At 39.3% G+C, this 19,659-nt stretch overlaps 1 protein-coding gene across 10 annotated transcripts in view; it reads left to right on the top strand.

Annotated features, from left to right (window-relative positions):
• The window catches only part of AGTPBP1 (ATP/GTP binding carboxypeptidase 1), an 81,714-nt gene that overhangs the window by 48,187 nt on the left and 13,868 nt on the right, over positions 1-19,659 (top strand). For 6 of the 10 annotated variants that reach the window (XM_074569648.1, XM_074569643.1, XM_074569646.1 and 3 more), the window contains 7 exons: positions 98-242; positions 2,593-2,746; positions 3,540-3,720; positions 5,174-5,303; positions 5,669-5,800; positions 7,906-8,082; positions 15,139-15,299. In XM_074569648.1, the coding sequence (XP_074425749.1) occupies positions 98-242; positions 2,593-2,746; positions 3,540-3,720; positions 5,174-5,303; positions 5,669-5,800; positions 7,906-8,082; positions 15,139-15,299 (1,080 nt within the window). Of the gene's footprint in view, positions 1-97; positions 243-2,592; positions 2,747-3,539; positions 3,721-5,173; positions 5,304-5,668; positions 5,801-7,905; positions 8,083-11,689; positions 11,992-15,138; positions 15,300-19,659 lie in introns of those variants that run through there. The other 4 variants (XR_012584884.1, XM_074569651.1, XM_074569650.1 and 1 more) reach the window with 4 other exon arrangements.

The raw sequence follows: 19,659 nt of genomic DNA, 5'->3' as shown, positions 1-19,659 counted from the left end.
TCCGGGCTCTTGGAATGTGTGTTTAGGAATAGTCAATGATATGAAAAAAATTATTGTCATGTGTTAAAATACCTAATTGCCTTCATTTTACTCTTAGAAATCACTTTTCAAGAAGTTCAATTGCTGCTGGAGGTCAGAAAGGAAAATCTTATTACACAATTACATTCACAGTGACTTTCCAACATAAAGATGATGTCTGCTACTTTGCTTACCATTATCCATATACATACTCAACTTTAAAGGTAAGCAGATTATGATTTATTATGTAGATAAATATTTATTCTTTTGGACAATGAGAAACACAAGCATTCATGAGTTAATTCTTTTTATTTCTTTTTATAAAGAAAAATGCTCCTTAAAATGGACAATTTTCATAAAATATTAGTGTTTAGACTGGTGGATTGTGTAGGTTGATCTAAAGAACAGTCCCAAGGAAAATAAAATTGATACTTACTTGCAATCTAAATGGATTTTCTGGGAATCATAATTCATAACTGACTGGAAACGGTGCTAACCGGATGAAGTATTTGTGTCTAAGTCAAATGACTCATATCCTGCTGGTCTACCTATGCCTCTGCATAACTGACCTATTCAAGTTATTATATTCAAGATAATTAGAGACCTTTCTGTGATAATGAATTGACTGAAGTAGTGTTGTGAAGCTTTTAGGACTAAGCAAAGCTATTGGCTAGAACGTCTGCTGGTTGTTTCTGTCATAGCGATAAAAGCGAACTTGGGGATTCAGTAGCCAGAGCGTGACAACGTTGAATTCAGCTTTTTATTAAGCCATACTTGCTCTTGGAAGAAGTACCTATTAAGGGATGTTATACGCCTCTATCAGCTCTGGGGTCTGGTGGTTCCTCCTGCTCGGCTTCTGGAGCCCAGGCAAGGGACCCAGGGGTGTCTGTCCCAGGCTGATGGACATGTCTGCTGCTTTCCTGATTGCTTGTAGGTTCAACCACTAGCGAGTCTGAGTGTGTATCCCAAAGAGAGAGAGAGAGAGACTCGTGCACACAGGCTTGCACATCCCCCTCACCAAGCACAGCTGGCTGCACGGACACCCGTGTGTAACACTCCCAGGACTTGCTTAAAAGATAACTACAGACACGCAAGTCCCTTTCCTCCTCTCCAGCTTGTAAGGATGGCTGTTCACTAGTAAAAGTACACACCCACACACCCTCTAGAATCGCAAGCACATGCACATTTGTGGACGACTGGCATGGCCCCTCCGTGCCATACCCCTGCCTCGATTCCGTTGTCTCTTACCTGCTGCGCAGGCCTCCATCTTACAGGCTAGTCCAGCCTGACGCTCACTAGCACACAGATGCGTGCGCTCACATGCTTTTCTCACAGGCACTCTGCAGTTGTTGTTCCCCTCAGATGCCAGCATGGACTTTCTGCCCACCTGGTACTCCTGCCTCCACCTGGGGCCTTGTCCTGGCTGGGCAGTGGACCTTGAAGTTTGCTAGCAAATTGCACACGCAGCCCCCCATGCACACTAGCTTTGGGGAAGGTGCATATGCTTGTCCCCAGCCCCCAGCAGCGGGTACCAGGCTCATAGGCTCGTAACCCATGTTCCTAGTCTAGGTGCTGACACTGAGACACCCTCCCTTGCTTCACGCTTATCACCCTGCTAGCTGGTTTTTGGGACACGCACTGTTCTTGCCCCAGTGGCTGGACACTAAGACCCTTACCCACTCCAGTAGCTGGCACTGAGACCCCCTCTTGCTTCTGTTGCTGACACCACAGACCGAGGGGTGCCTACACTGTCTGCAGCTCTAGCTGGTGGCACCAAGTCTGCTTGCTTCGATCCCAACAGTAGCTGGCACTTTGGACACAAAATCTGTCGTGCCCACACAGATGCTCGCAAGAGGTGTGGCCGCTCCAACTACTGATGCTGAAACCCTTGCTCATTGCAGTTGCTGGCCCCAAATCCATTCAGACCAGTCTTGTTATTAGTTGCACCTACCCCACACAGCACTGGCATGTGTGGGATAGAGAGCAAGGCTGCATGGAAAGATAGCTAAGGGCAGACCTTAGGGATCAGGTGCAGAAGATCTGTATAGCCCCACAAGCCCTCCTTGAATATCCCAAATGCACGTTCCCCTTGTTTCCTCCTTGACCCTCAAGGGAACATCTCCAAAGCCTTGCCTTGTACATCCTTAATGGCCTGTCAGTTAGAGACTGGAGAGACTTTGGTCTTTGCTATTGTTTCTGTTACGTCTGTTATGTCTTGTCTTCCACGATTGTTTCTCTCTGTTCCCGTGTATTGCTTCTGCTTCCGTGAACAGATAACCTTAATGAAGCAGAGGTTCTCGCCTTCCACATAGATTTAGAGTATCATCCGGTAGAAAATAATGTACCCTCTGTGCCTTCAGCTTCTTCAAAGCAGTTGGAAAAAACAGACTTTATAAAGAGAAATAGTCAGTCAGAGATGTAGAGAATGATATTTCATGGTAAAAATTATGATGGAAACTTGAACATTGTTTAGAAAACCAAAAAGAAAGGTTGATTAAATAGTACCTGTGGAATACACTGTGATATGTGACTGCAAAAGATTTGAAGTATTTTTTCGTTACTTTTGGGATGAAGATGCATCTTCAGAAGCTGGAATCTATGCACAACCCTCAACAAATATATTTTCGACAACACGTTCTCTGTGAGACCCTGGCTGGCAACAACTGTCCCTTAGTCACTATTACAGCCATGCCAGAGTCCAATTACTACGAACATATCTGTCAGTTCAGTAAGTATGACTTTTCATTCTCATCAACTGAAAATAATGTAAAACTAGCTCTTTATGAAAAAAAAAATCAGTATTAACTATTGTGCATTGTAAAAATAGCAATGTAAAATAAGGTTAATTAATTAAATGAAATTAAGAGTCGTCAATATTTAGGATTTGCTTTGTGTTTAATAATATTTATTTGTGGTAGTCAAATAAGGATATTTATATTTGGATATATAAAAGTATATATAGTCTTATATTTTAAATCAGTTGCTAGATATTTTTTTGTTACATTTTGCAGACAACACTTCTTGGAAAAGAGTTCCTGACTTCTGAGTAACTTTTTTCTCCAAATGCTTGGGTTATTTCCTTGTCAAAAGATCTTTCATAAACCCAATATCTAAGCTACTGCGATTTGAAGTGAGCTTTAGTTATGACAGCATTCCTGGTTTGTTCCTCCACCACAGTATTTTTCTTGGCTATTGGAAAAAAAAAAGCCATCAAAGTCAGCATATCATAATTGCCAGCTCAAACTACTTCTGACTGTATAATTGTCCAATTGAATTTAAAGCTCCATTGTGAGAGTTCTGTAATTAGCAGAATTACAGCAGAATTAGCAGTTCTGTTATTAGCAAATAACAATACTCTGGCAAACTCTGTCAGTAATACTGATACTCATTAATATTCAACTCCCAAATACTGTATTTTACATTGTAATAAATGGAGCTGGCCTACTGCCTCTTTTTTCAATTAACAAACTGTTCACTTAGCTTGAATCATATTTTGCCACTTCTGTGCATACTTCTTTTAGGGAATCGTCCTTATGTTTTCCTATCTGCTCGTGTACATCCTGGAGAGACTAATGCAAGCTGGGTTATGAAGGGAACACTGGAATACCTTATGAGCAATAATCCAAGTGCCCAATGTTTACGAGAATCTTATATTTTCAAAATTATTCCTATGCTCAATCCAGATGGTGTCATCAATGGAAAGTAAGCATAAGTTTACTCACAAATATGTAACCTGTACTACTAAGTCTTTGCATCTGTTATTTTAAAAAAAAACAAACAAAAAAGAAAATCTAAACTAATCCCGAAAACATACAAACGCAATACTTAATATGAAAAAAACAACCACTTACAAAATTGCTAGGATTTTTCAATTTTTTGGCATTTTAAAGGCAGATGCACTGTTCTGTGAATTTCAGTTTTATAAAAAGTATTTTTAGTTGTTCATGGATAATAATCATTCCTATGTGATTTGACATTGCATTTTAATTGTCTCTCTCAACTACAGTTTTGGATAGGTGTAGAGTGTTATATGAGAGCATATCTGCTTTTAGGAAAAGCTAAACAAGTTCTCATAAAAAAGAACAGTCCTTGTATCTGAGAAAGCTTTTTATGTAACTTTTCTCTTTTTTTTTTTAGTTATAGTTTTTAGAAGGATGTTATGGAAATGGCTGTTTTCAAATGTTATTAAAAGGGGGAAAGTTAATAGATGTGCAAGAGGAAGGGTAAGAGAGTATCCTGATTTAATTTATTAATGGTAATTCTTTCACTTACTACCACTTTTCTTAATAAATTTAAGGGATATTTCAGAACCTTTTGATACTGCTATGAATAAGCATTCAGCAATCTACATTTACTTGGTTACGGGGAATTCATATGAACTGGAAATTTTCGCATGGTGAATCTACAGTTCCTTCTTACCTAGTTATGGGTAGTATTTTAAAAGGTTTTGTGGACAAAATAAAAATCAAAGCAATTGTGGATTTATGTAGAACCCTGTCTTTATATATGTAAAAGCATGTATATAACAGAACCACTGGAATTAAATCATTCAGAATACAAGTGAAAGTTTAATACAAGAAATCTGTCCCAGCAGACACACCTAAACACAAATGTACTGAAGATGACTGCATGAACATGAATTTCTGCAAGTTTGAAAGTTCTTGCTGATAGTTTACTGAATACAGAGATGATCCTTATTTGTTTGCTGGGATTTTTGGTTGTCTTTTTTTTCTCACAGCTACTTGTCTCCTAGCAACCTCATGTTTCAAGTCTTAGATTTCTGGTTTACATTAGTCTTTATATTACAGAAATTAAGACACCAAAACTGTAAAAATGCCATATATTTGAAATTAGTGATTTTGAACTAGCATTTGAATAGAATTGCAAGCATTTAGTTTCAACAGCAAATAAGCAAGATTACAACTGACTTCATGTAAGAAGCTGCTTCTAATTTATTTTTAGATTTTCTGTAACATAACTTAAAAACCCCCAAACACTTCTGTTATTTGACGTGTTAGAAAACTGAAGTTTGTTTCTTGCCAGACTCCTTCCAAAGAAGCAGTGGTGACAAGGAAAACTTGAGGTGGGGGGGAGGCTTATTTAACAGTATGATAATATAGACTACATCATGCGTTTTTCCACCCCCCCACAATAGCCACCGTTGCTCTTTAAGTGGAGAAGATTTAAACAGACAGTGGCAAAATCCAAATCCAGATCTGCATCCCACTATTTACCATGCTAAAGGGTTACTGCAATATCTGGCTGCTATAAAACGTTTACCTGTGGTGAGTATGTGTGTGTAAGCAATTCTGAATCTTTTTAACCTTGTCTGAGTAGCTAGTCTGTAAAGTAAACATTTTAATACGGTCTTGTAAACTGTGTCATGCTTAACTTTGGGTTGGAGGACTGGTCTTCTGTAAACCTTTAGATCTAAATCTGTTCCTTTACTAGGGTAGAAGGTTAAACCTTGCTTAGATGAATCCTACGGTTTTTGTCTTAATGCACAAGTTAATTATATAAGGAGTTGTGTTTCCTAATTCTTTGGAACTTTCAACAGTACAAATAAAAATTTGTATTTGTCCTTCTACTATTGTTATAAAATGTTACTTCCATATGCCTTGGCTTTATTTTGCCAAATGATTTGTCGTAGGTTTACTGTGATTATCATGGTCACTCTCGTAAAAAGAATGTATTTATGTATGGCTGCAGCATCAAAGAGACAATGTGGCACACAAATGTTAATGCTGCCTCTTGTGACCTGATGGAAGACCCTGGTTACAGGGTAAGTTTGGCGTTTGTACCTTTTCACTTGGCATGAATTGGGAATATACTTTTCAAATAGCTTCCCAAGATTATTCTGTGCACATCGTGACTTTCTAAATAAGTCTGCTTATACTATAATTATTTCTTCTTAGTTCATGAGTGCATTTCAAAGTATTTTGAAAGCTTTAAACATTGTACACTAATACAGCTAAGGATTTAATGTTAATAGAGTGCTTTATTTTTTTGAGTCTTTGTACAAACGGGCTTTTTTGGGTTCAACATTACCATTATGGTGAGTATAAGGAAAATATGCTTCTGTAAATTTATAATTACTGGATGAAATAATGAGTCATTTAAGCATGGCAAACAATATTCTAGCAGCAAGAAAATAAAAATACTGAACTGCTCTGAGAAATACTAATTTTTATTTATGGGAATAGGCAAGGTTCCTCTTAAAGATGTGTAGTTAAGGCATGTGCCCCTAATACATATACATAATAAACTTGTACAAACAACATCCACTGCATTGTCTAATCTTCTGGGCTCCCTGGCTCAAGAAGAACAGGGAACTGCTGGAGAGGGGACAGCAAAGGGCTACCAAGATCATTAGGGGACTGGAACACCTCTCTTATGAAGAAGGGCTGAGGGATTTGGGTCTCTTCAGACTGGAAAAAAGACCACTGAGCGGGAATCTTATCAACGCTTCTAAATACTTAAAGGGTGGGTGTCAGGAGGATGGGGCCAGGCTCTTTTCAGTGGTGCCCAGCAACAGGACAAGGGGTAACAGGCACAAACCTGAACATAGGAAGTTCCATCTAAACAACAGAAGAACTTCTTTACTTTGAGGGTGGCAGAGCACTGGCACAGGCTGCCCAGGGAGGTGGTGGAGTCTCCGTCTCTGGAGACATTCCAAACCCGCCTGGACGCGTTCCTGTGCAACCTGCTCTGGGTGACCCTGCTCTGGCAGGGGGTTGGACTAGATCTCTAGAGGTCCCTTCCAGCCCTGGCCATTCTGTGACTCTGTGATTTAAAAAACTTGTTACCTGTTTGTTCTGTGTAACTCCACTGCCGCCTTGTGGCAACTGCAAATCTGTGCAACCTAATGCTTCCAAACCCCCTGTTTTTTTGATGAGATGTAGAGCTAAGCTTGAAAAGCGTGTGGATGCACGTTAAAGCGCTTGTTATGCATCCGTGAGTGTACATGAGTACAGATGCTTTCAGATTTTTTTTTCTCAAATCTTCCTCACTTTTAAAGAAAATAATCAATTGCTCCTTGATTTTCTTGTGTGATTTCCTGGACGCTGAGTCTGATTCACGTCTGCTGCTCAACATGTTTATGTGGGGTTTTGCCACTTCAGCCTGCACTACCATAGTGCACAAAAGGCAACAGTCAGTAGAAGCAGTAGGGAAAAATACTTTTGGTTTCAAAAAGGCAGACTGAAAAGTTTTGGCAAGCTTACACTAATAATGGTATATGTATTATTGAAATAGTACATATAAAAAAAGAAAAGATAAAACTGGAAAGAATGTCATGATTTAGCATTAGTTGAATACATACATTTGCATAACTGTTTATTGTTTGTTGTTTTTTTTCCCAAAGCTGTCATGTAAACAGTTATATTGAACTTTGATTCATGTTCTTGAAGTTAAATATGCACCTAGTGCTTTGCTGAATATGAATGAATTTTATGTACTAATAAAATACTGCCTGTGTTAGGTCTGCAGATTGGATTGTTGAAACAGTTTGAAACTGAATTAAATCAATTAATTATGCGGGGTATGTAGTACATTTAATTTGAGTAAAGTTACCTCAGTGAATTAGGAGATGGTGATCACATGAGGAATTCTTTTGTATCCTGATACTTCCCCTCATGACTAACACTTAATTTTAGTGATTGAATCTGAAAAAGACGATTTTAATAAGTAGGAAATGGCAAACCTGTTGTCACTTGAACACACTATGTTTTGAAAACTCAAGATCATGAAATGTTTTCATTCTTGTTCTTTTAATTCAAATTGCAGCAAAGTTCTCTGATAACAGTTTGTAATTGCATGTTCTCCTCCCCCCTGCTTCCGTAAATGAAATGAAAGAATAGCTGCATTTTCCAAATTGCTGTCCTGCAGGCACTCCCCAAGATCCTGAGTCAGACTGCCCCAGCATTCTGCATGGGCAGCTGCAGCTTTGTAGTTGAAAAGTCCAAGGAATCTACAGCACGAGTTGTTGTCTGGAGAGAGATAGGAGTACAAAGGAGCTACACAATGGAAAGCACGTTATGTGGATGTGACCAGGGCAAATACAAGGTAAGAAAATATATCAGTTAAACTGTTCTTGCTTTATAATTTCTTCCATTTGCATTGGTATCTCGTTCTATAGCTTTGCTTGCTTGCTTTAAACTTCTAAAACTCTTTTAAGATCTATGTACACTGTTAGAGTGAAATTACATAATTTATAATATTATAGGATGCATAACAGTCTTCATCTGTCACTTAGCACCCTCCCCCTCCATATGTTATGCTTATTGGCTGTTTTAACAAGATTAATATTAATTATTGCTTGTAACACATATATATGCATGTAGTTAAAAAAAATAAGAACTATTCTTTCCATTAGATTATTAAAATTGTGTAGTAATAAATGCCGATACTACAATAAAAATTTCCTTTACACATGGCAGTTTTAGACTTCACCATGGCGGTTCATGGTTCTTACCAGACACTTGCTACTGTGCCTTGCAGAATTTTCCTGTGTAGCTACAGAAATAGGCGTATAAATCAGCATACTTTCATATCAGGTTACTAGAACTACAAATTACATGTATCTGAACGCATCATAGTTGCTTAACTTCTTGACTTAAAACTTGCTTCCAGTTTGTCTCCTTCGAAAGTGCTAATGGGACTGTATATTTGAAAACAAAAGGTGACCTTGTTGATAGTTTCTCACAAGTAGAAAACTTATTTTAAAGGAAATATTTATAGGGGAAAAAAGGATAACAACAACCTTAACATCTATCTGATCTCTGACTTCTGTCACTGGGTTAAATTTAGCTACAAATGGAAGCAAGTCTTTAAAATGAACATTCATGGAAGAAGTCACAGTTTCCTCCCTGAAAATAGTGTTTAGGAATTCTAATCAAGAAAATGCCCACAAGCCTCGAATAAGATGCTTGACAAAAAGAGGATCAGAAGGCCAGGATCAAGGGGGAGAGTTGGGCAGGAACAACAACGACAACAAAAAGTTGGTACAAGGTACATTTAATGTATGTTCCAACACCCATGCTTATCTCCCTAGACAGAAGACAGACAGATATTTTGGCAGGAATTTTAGTAGGTCTATAACTAGTAAATGAATGAATTAATTTTGTCAGTTAACAGAAGCTTTCCTGTTATTGTCAGAATATTATTATTCCTCAGATGACATCATCATAGAGCTTTAAAAAAAATGAGAACTTATACAACTTGCTTATTTTGAAACTTCCAGAATATTCTTAAACAACCTTCATGGCTTTAGCAGTGTTGCTACAGGAAGTTCTTAAGAAGGTGAATTGAAGATGCTTTGTGGGCAAACTTTCAAGTTGCTTAACCTGCAAAGCCTTTCAGTAAGGGAGGAAGACAGCTGAATTATGTGGAAAAACCATTTAGTCAAAAAGGAAGAGCATTCTTCTAGGTAATATGAACTAGCTGATGAGATAAAATTGCTGTTCTGTCATTCATTTTATTTGGAATAAAACAATTTGTGAGGTCTTAGTCATTCTTTTGAAAACACAGGAAGATTCTTCATTTTTTTCTTCACTATGATAATGCTCAGACTTACTAAGAAAAGGTATGTAGAAGGCTAAGGTGACTAGACAGCACAAGAAAAGGGCAACATTTCTCCAATGAGAAGGTCAAAGAAATGAAAAAGCTCAGTCTTTTCTTTTCTTTTCTTCTTTTTTGTAGAGGGAGTGGGGCCAGCAACTCTATGAATAAACTTGTAGTATAAATTAGATGTCATATTTCATAGTATGTTATTTCAAAACAGAGTGAGGAGTTAAACTGTAGAAATTCCCTCCTCTTCTACTTCCCACCGAAAGGACATGACAATTCTGATCTAAGGAACTGGACTGTGTATCGTGTAAAGGTCTGAAGCAATTTTCCAGTCTCCTTCTGGTTTGGCATCATCACTGAATTTTGTTCAAATCACAGAGAGGATTATTCAACAATTCTATTCCTTGTGGAAGAAATGCTGAGTCTTTGCCAAAGCTGGATATTATCAGAACATCAATTTTTCTTTTTTTAATCCTTTTTATTTTACTCAGGCAATGGTGATGCTAGACTATTGCCAGCCAGGAAACTGTTGAAGAATTGAAGTTATCAGTTCTTACCAGAATTTAGGATCCCTGGTGACAGAGCTATATCTCTTGAAGCAATCTTGTTTTAACTGCTTGTATGGGGCCTTTGTAATGTCTTGAGAATTAGTGCTGCAAATATTGCTCAGTCATCTGTGATTCAAGATACTGAAAAGCAACTCCTCAGTTTAAAAGATGTTCCAAGATCTACTATGGAGGACAATTAATATGTGAGACAAAAGAACAATTTCTTTAATAATTGAAACCACCTGAAAACTGAAATCAGTCCCTTTACCGATTGGAGATTAACAAGTTTGGGAGTATTGCTTAATTTTTAACTAGACCAAGAAGATTTTTTTATCTGGCAATTTTATGATGCATGTAAAGAGAAGACTTTAGGAGATAAACTTTCAGTCAACAAACGTTGTCAGTTACTGTGATTCTTCAGTCTCTAGGTTTTGAGTTCTCAAAAATGATTGCATCTTTGTAGCCTTTGCTGAATAAGACTGCAGAAGAACAAGATGATGTTTAACTGTCCAACTGACTTCTCCAAATCTTAGTATGGCTGTGTTCAATTTATTAAGTACCTATGGCAGGAATATTCTTCTTAGCTTGAGGTCACATTCTGATCACCGAGACACGCTATTTGTGTGAAGGTATTCTCGTGACGTGTTTAGTAAGGAGGACTTCAGTGAGCCGTCTAAAATGTCATAGTCTAGAAGAAAGACAGTTGTATAAAACGTAAAGAAAAAAGAAAATCCGTGCATGTTTAAAAATAAAAAAGCAGCTACTTGAAGGTGGCTTGTGCTTAAAAGCAATGCTTGTAGTAGCTAAGGAACTTCAGTAGGCCACAGTTAAAGGTACTAGAACAACAGTTGAAGGTAATTAGAAGGTCAAGAAGAGGAGTGTAATTAAGGCTTCAGTGAAAATGAACTTCACCTCAGGTCCCTGAGTTAGGGCAACTGTTTATTGTTATTTCCTGAAACAGGCATTGGATCTCTTGTTTCATGAAATTAAGAGATTTGGCTGATGGAAGAATAATAATGGATTAAGAAATCTGGTATTTGGCAGCTCTGTGTTATTGCATTCTCCATTATGTTTTAAAGAAATGACAGAAGCAAATCTAGGATTTGGCATGGACTTTTAGCACAAGTATGTAGACCCTTCAGTATAGTAAGTTCAAATTTTATTGTCCAGGCATTTCACAGATATCTACCTGCAATCTGATCCATTTAGGTCTGTCTTTAGTTATATCCTCTTCCTGCTATGCTGAAAATAGCAGCCTTGGAACATGCACACGCTGTTTTATCTTTCTAACAATTGTCTTTGCATCTTCTTTCATACTGTACTCTTGTCTTTTTTTGACTTACAGCCACTTCTATTATACTGTCTATAAGGAATCTTCCAACTAACGATAACTTCTTCAGCAACAGATGTAGACAATGATTGGAAAAGTTTCTGAACCTTCAAGTTGTGCACATTAGTAATCTGTGTAACAGTGAGATTACTGTTACACTTCTCCTTCCTCTTCTGCATACTTGTTGCCTCTTGTCCTTAATGTTATTTTAATCTCTTTGGGGCAGGGACTGTGTCTTCCTGTGATTAGCGTAGTGGAGCCCCAGCTATGATTGGGGTCTTCGAATGTTACTGACGTGCAAACAAATACAAAACAAAAACAAAAAAATTGGCCTCTGTGGATAAGGTACTGCACTGGGAGTGAGGAGAACTGATTTCTGTTCCCAGCGGGGTCAGTGACATGCTGTGAGACACTGTGCAAATCGCTTCAACCCTCTCTGCCTCCATTTCTCCATCAGTAAAGTGAGGATAATTCTTCCTTTATTAATAAAGTGCTTTGAAACCTCAGCACAAAAGCATTATAAAAGAGGTAAGTAGTATTACTATTAACAATAATTCTAAAATATCCAATTCTTGTTCACTGCTAACAGGTTTCTGTACCATTTGGCTGGAGGATGGCACTGTTTAGAATAGTGGATATAGCTTTATCTCTTGTTACTAAAAAGCACCTTGTTTGTGAAGACTACTGAGGGGAAATAAAAAAAAAAAAAAGAAGTCACAAGAAAAATAAACTTTCCGTTTATTAAGTGTGCATATGTTCAAGACAGAATTACATGAAGAATGTGCAGACTGTACCATTTCTGGAGCAACATAACACTTGCTTTTAAACCTTGCATTTTAAAATACAGTGTCAAGTGAGGCAATATACACAAAGAGTGCGTGTGTTAGCTTTTTAGTAAAAAAAAAAGTTCCTCCTCCATTCTTTTTGCTTCATGTGTTTTCCTACTTGATGACTTAGCTTACCACCAGTTCCAGGTTCTTCTGCTTCCCTGCTTATTTTGTCAAAGCTCCTTTTTAACTACCCTTTACCGTAAGAGGCTTAGAAGATCCAAACTAAAATCCTTTTAAATTCTCCTAAGATACAGAAGTTGCAAAGGGGGAGATTGAGTTGGATTGTGACATTGAATTTGTTAGTGTATATACAGTCAGTACTAACCAATTCCATAAGCATTGAGGGTCACTCTGGAATATCACAGAATCACAGAACAGTAGGGGTTGGAAGGGACCTCTGGAGATCACCTAGTCCAACCCCCCTGCCAGAGCAGGGTCACCCAGAGCAGGTTGCACAGGAACGCGTCCAGGCAGGTTTGGAATGTCTGTAGAGACAGAGACTCCACCACCTCCCTGGGCAGCCTGTTCCAGTGCTCTGCCACCCTCAAACTAAAGAAGCTTTTCCTCATATTGGAATGGAATGTCGTTTCTTCCAGTTTCTGCCTGTTACCCCTTGTCCTGTTACCAGGCACCGCTGAAGAGTCTGGCCTCATCTTCTTGACGCCCATCCTTTAGGTACTTACAAGCATTGATAAAATCATAGACTCATAGAATGGTGTGGGTTGGAAGGGACCTTGAAGATCATCAAATCCCCTCTCAGTCTTCTATTCTCCAGGCTAAACAGGCCCAGGTCTCTCAGCCTTTCGTCATGAGAGAGATGATCCATTCTCTTGATCTCCCATAGCACTCCACTGGACTCTCTCCAGTAGTTCCTTGTATTTCTTGAACTGGTGGCCCAGAACTGGACACAGTACTCCAGATGGGGCCTCACCAGGGCAGAGTACAGGGGGAGGATGACCTCCCTTGACCTGCTGGCCATGCTGTTTTTAACGCACCCCAGGATACCATTGGTCTTCATGGCCACAAGGGCACATTGCTGGCTCAGGGACAACTTGTTGTCCACCAGGACTCTCAGGTCCTTTCCAGCAAGTCATCCCCTAACCTGTACAAGTGCATGGGGTTAACGGTCCCTAGGTGCCCTACACTTGCCCTTGTTGAACTTCTTTAGGTTCCTAGTCTCTAGACTGTCCAGGTGTCGCTGAATGGTGCCACAGCCTTGTGGTGTGTCAGCCACTCCACCCAGTTTTGTATCATCAGCAAACTTGCTGAGGGTACACTTTTCCCTCATCCAGGTCATCGATGAATATGTTGAACAAGGCTGGACCCAGTACTGACCCCTGGGGAGCACCACTAGTTACAGGCCTCCAACTAGACTGTGCCACTGATCACAACCTTCTGAGCTCTGCCATTCAGCCAGTTGTCAGTTCAGCTCACTGCCCACTCATCTAACCCACACTTTCTTAGCTATGAGGATGTTATGGGAGATAGTGTCAAAAGCCTTGCTGAAGTCAAGGTAAACAACAGGCACTGCTCTCCCCCGGCCAGTCATGCCATCACAGATGGCTGTCAGATTTGGTCAAGCATGATTTCCCCTTGGTGAATCTATGTTGACCACTGCTGGTTACCTTCTTTTCCTCCACATGCTCAGAGGTGACATCCAGGATGAGCTGTTCCATCGCCTTTCCAGGAATGGAGGTGAGGCTGACTGGCCTGTAGTTTCCTGGGTCCTTCTTCTTGCCCATTTTGAAGACTGGCGTGACTTTGGCTTTCCTCCAGTCCTTAGGCACCTCTCCTGTTCTCCATGACCTTTCAAAGATGATGGAGAGAGGCATGGCAATAACATCTGCCAGGTCCCTCAGCACTCGTGGGTGCATCCCATCAGGGCCCATGGATTTGTAGGTATTGAGTTTGCCTAAAATGATCACTAACCCGATCCTCCTCAATTGAGGGAGAGTCTTCCTTACTCCAGGCTCTCTCTCTTACCTCCAGGGTCTGGGGTTCCTGAGGACTGGCCTTAGCGGTAGAGACCGAAGCAAAGAAGGCATTCAGTAACTCCGCCTTCTCTGCATCCTCCGTCACCAGGGTACACACCTCATTCAGCAGCGGGCCCACATTTTCCCTAGTCTTCCTTTTGCTACTGATGTACTTGAAGAAGCTGTTCTTATTGTCCTTGACCTCCTAAATACTCTTTTCAGAGGAAAGTGACTTGGTATATCATTTGATTTAGGAAACAGCTATGGCTTTTGATACTTTGTTGGTTTTGATTACTAAATGTGTGAATAAATGCTTTCAGAATTAACACATGTAGCCTCTAACTTACAGGAGGAGAAGAGATTTTTGTGTCAATGAGTAACTCGTGGCCTTAAATCTTATTTAAGAACAGCAATGAACTTGATCACAGCTACAGTATGAGTTCACTCATTTTCATTCTGATGGAACTTCTGTTGAAGAATCGTGTATTTGAAATACTAGTATTTTAAATTCCTTTTTATAAATTTTGTCTCAGGTTTTTAAAATAATTTATACATATAAACTTTACATGACCTGTGTCTCTCTTCCAATGCCAGTGGGTTAAGTCCTGTTAATATTGATGTGCTAGAACTGTAGACTAGAAACCTTCAAAGAAATGTGGATGTGGCCAGAAATGTCTGTTCAGCCTTAGAGGAATCAAGTGGTTACGCTCTGAGTTTTCTCTGATACTCTACAGTTCTTATTTTTTCTGTCTTTAGATGAAGAAAGTGTATTAAATAAAATAACAAAATGTGTTTTAAATAGTAATTCTGCAGCATGTGTTGATCCATCTGCATGTACCTATTTCGTATTTTTAAATCTTGTTTTAAATTAGGGATTGCAGATAGGGACAAGAGAACTGGAGGAGATGGGAGCAAAGTTCTGTGTTGGCTTACTGCGTTTGAAAAGAATGGCCTCACCTTTGGAGTACAATCTACCTTCTAGTCTGTTGGACATTGAAAATGAGCTGATTGAATCAAGCTGTAAAGTGACAAGGTAGTGCCCGTTTATTATATTTACTTTTTTTTTTCAGGAAAAATTGAAGTTTCTCAAGTAACATAAAGATTCTCTCAAAAATGTTCTTCCACTCATCAAAAAAAATAAATTGATGTGTTGTGACCTGTTAGTGTAACTTTTAATCTAAGTATATTAGGGACCTGTTGTGTTAATTCAATTGCTTCAATTTCTGAGAAAACAATAAATACAGAGTTAGACTTTGTGTCACATTTTTTACTGGGATAAAAACTGGCAATTTTAATGTCATTGGGGAGTTGTTATATGCAGTAAAACTCAGTAGGTCTTAGGTTTCAATTGTCTCTTTGAGAGCATTTTTTTCTTTTTTTTACTACTGTCTACAGTATTAAAAATACATTTAGACAGACTTAAATTATATGAGTTACAGCACTGTGAGAACTGCAGATTTTTCTTTGGAACTTTTTTTTTCTTTTCCCTTCGGTAGAGATATATATCAACACTTAAATAATCTAAAACGTGTGAAATAAGGTTTGGGTCACAAAAGAAATGTATTGTATCTGCTCAGTAGCTAGCTTATTAAGTTGACAATTCTTAAAGCTCTAGATAGGCTTGCAAAAGTATGCATGCTATTGCATATTTCCGTTCGCGTAATTCATCACTGAAGTATCCACACATACGCAGTAATCGGCGATGCACAGCAAGTAAGTGATTTCAAATGTGCAGACATCTCTTTCTGAAAAATCTGATTAGAGATTAAATAAAGCAGAGCCCCTACTTCAGAAAAGCATTAAATTTAGAAAAGAGTAAGATTTGCACACTATAATATGTTACCATTTGACATACTTAGAGCTGAAAATGTTTTTCTAGTGGCCTTGGCTGTTGCTCCAACTTAGCTGACGTGATACTGTGGAAATTTGCAGAAAAAATGAAATTTATTATTGTTTGTGTGCAACTGAAACAAGGAGATGCTTAAGACTGAGACTTTGATTAGATGCTAGACTAAGTGTAGGTAGGATTAGATGCTACACTGAAGTGTTGGTAGGCTGACTGGGAGATGGTCGTATGGCAGATGCTGAAAAAAGCAGAAAGTACTCTACAACTCCTGGAATGGTATTAGCATGGTGTCTCCAGTGCAGGTGAAACACAGCATTTTAATCACTAAGAATGCTTTGGTGTTGTTTACTGTACTAATGTAACATTTATACCAAAATGATGGTAGCAGCGGAGAGCAGTGCTCAGCATTTGTAACGTTACTGTTCAGTGTATCACTCTAAATTTTCATTTAATGTTGTATGAATTTCTGTTAGCCTTGTTAGATGTAGTCTGAAAGTGTAAATGAATGAAGTGTAACTGTGAATGGTTTTGAACTCTTTTATCCTTTGCCTTGGTTGAAAAGTTGCCCATTAGAATGAATTAATGTAATTATCTGCTTTGCTCTAAAATGTCTCTTGCTTGTCCATTTGTGTAGCATAGTAGTTTAATGAGCAATACTACAGGGAGATTAGTACAGAAAATTTGCTCCACTGCTGTTATGCCAGGGGCAGAGATAGTTGATCATCAGGTAACTATGGAAAGCAGCTCTCTTGTCTTAAGCTTTTGGATTAAGAAAACACTGATTCAGTGAGTTTTATCTCATGGACAGGGATCAGCCTAAGGAGAAAAAACCTGAATTGCTTACGTATTGTTTTATATACGTTGCTAGGGATTCTGGATATGTATCATCTGAAGGTAGTCTGTTTAGGATTCTTCTTAAATCAATGAGAAGCTTATACTGTGTGATAGACACTTCAGTTGTTCATTGGGATGGGATGTAGGTGTTGACAAAAGAGACCAAAGCTTGAAAAGTGAAAAATGTTAACTGATAAGGGTGTGTGCAGATGCTTGAAAAAAATTATATAGTGTACCTCAAATAAATAAATATCTTCCTTGAAATAAAGCTGGGGTGTAAGGGGCAATGTTTTATACTGTAAAGCTCTTGAGAGAAATCACCAGATGGAATTCCACCTTTATGATAGAGGAAGTCTTACTACAGCAAATAAAATTAATTGTTTTGATTAGTTTTCCTCACAAGGCCTTTATCAAAATGAAAAGGAAAACTAGGAGATGGAAAAGGAGAAAAGCACACGACAGCTCCCTTCAAATACAAGAAGACAGGTGCAAAGAGCCTCTTCTCCCTAGGGCAGACAGGACCATGAGTAATGAACTTAAATTACAAGGAAAAGTCAGTCTAGACTTTAGGTAAAAATTCTATATGGCAAGCAAAAATGAAGTTTTGGAATAGTCATCTGGGGAAGGTGCAATCTCCACACGAGATTAAGACTAGTATAGACAGGCTTCAGTCTAGAATGGCAGTGGGAATAGCTGAATTAACCTTAATGCACAGAGGTGCACAAAGGGACTGTGGGAAACTTCTTCACTAAGTATCATACTTAATATAAATTACTTATTCATAAATTCTAAATAGTTAAAAGTCACTTTGTTCTCTTTTTTAAAGCATTGCTCTCAAGCCATTTGCATGTAAGCAAGGAAGTGCCTATGAGGGACCATATAGGAAAAAACCCAGACCTTTTCTGGGAAATAAGCATGCTGTGGTGGGGGCCTCTTTGAAGTGCTTGCACATTAATGCATGCCGCATCGGGCATAAGTATGAGCAATTGGAAAGATCTGTATGCAGTTGCAGGGCTATGATATTGTTGCGATCATGGAGACGTGATGGGGATGCCTCTCAACTGGAGTGCTGCAGTGGAGGGATACAGGCTCTCTAAGTAAGGACAGGCCAGGCAGACAAAGAGGGGGGGTTGCCCTTTATATGACAGAGCAGCTGGAATGCATGGAGGTCTGCCAGGGGATGAATGACAAGCCAAGCAAGAGCTTATGGCTGAGGATTAAAGAGCAGATCACTCTGCGTGACATAATAGGGGATGTCAGCTGTAGGGCTGCCTGACCAGGAAGAACAAATGGATCAGAGCTTCTACAGACAGCTAGAAGCAGCCTCATGTTGGCAAGCTCTGGTCCTCAAAGGGGACTTGAACCACCCCAATATCTGCTGGAGGAACAACACAGCAAGGCATATGCAGTACAGGAGCTTTCTGGAAATCATTGATGACAATTTCCTTACCCAAGTGATACAAGAACCAACAAGGAGAGATGCTCTGCTGGATCTGGTACTCACAAACAAGGATGTTAGGATGTAAATATCGAAGGCAGCCTTGGCTGCAGTGACCATGAAGATGGTGTTCAGGTTCCCAATAGGAGGGAGAAGGGCATAAAAGGCAAGATCACAACTCTAGACTTGAGGAGAGCACACTTTGGTTCTTCAGGTGTCTGCCTGATAGAGTCCTGTGGAATAAGACCCTGGAGGAAAGAAGGGACCAAGAAAGTTGGTGGATATTCAAGGACCACATCCTCCAAGCTCAAGAGCAGTCCATCCCCATGAGCAGAAACTTAAGCAAAAATGGCAGGAAGCTTGCATGGATGAATGAGGAGATCCTGGCAAAACTGAAACATGTAAAGGAAATATATGTAGAAGGTGGAAGCAGAGACAGGTAACCTGGGAGGAATATAGAGGCACTGAGTATGCAGAGACATGGTTAGGAAGGATAAAGTCCATCTGGAGCTGATTCTGGTTGAGGTACTGAATGCCGCCTTCACCTTAGTCTTTACTAGGAAGACTAGCTTTCAGTAATCTAAGGACCCAGAGACTGGGGAAAGTCTGGAGCAAGGAATACTTACCCCTGGTGGAAAAGGAATATGTTGGAGAATACTTAAGCAGACTGGATTTTCATAAGTCTGTAGGTCCTGATGAGATGCATAAGTGCTAAGGGAGTCATCTGATGTCACTGCAAGGCTACTCTCAATAATCTTTGAATGATTGTGGTGATTAGGATTGGTGCCTGAAGACGGGAGGAAAGTGAATGTCATTCCTATCTTCAAGAATAGCAAGAAAGAGGACCCAGGGAACTACAGGCTGGTCAGCATCACCTTGATCCCTGGGAAGGTAACGAAACAACTAATCCTGGAAAGCATTTCAAGCCATATGAAGGAGAAGATTGTGAGTAGTCAATACAGATTTACTAAGGGAAGTCATGCTTGACCAACCTGAAAACCTTCTCCAATGAAATGACTAGCTTGGTAGATGTGGGGAAGGAAGTGGATGTTGTCTGTCTTGACATCAGTAAAATTTTTGACGCTGTCTGCCATAAGATCCTTGTAGAGAAGCTGATAAAGTATGGGCTAGATAGGCAGACAGTGAGGTGGATTAAAAACTGTCTCAACAACTGGGCCCATAGAGTGATTATGAGAAGCACAAAGTCTAGTTGGAGGCCAGTAACTAGCGGGTGTACCCCAGGGCACAATACTGGGTCCACTCTTGTTTAGCATC

This window comes from Larus michahellis, chromosome Z (genome assembly GCF_964199755.1).
Source record: "Larus michahellis chromosome Z, bLarMic1.1, whole genome shotgun sequence".
Taxonomy (NCBI): Eukaryota; Metazoa; Chordata; class Aves; order Charadriiformes; family Laridae; genus Larus; species Larus michahellis.
This window is presented reverse-complemented; position numbering and strand designations above follow the sequence as displayed.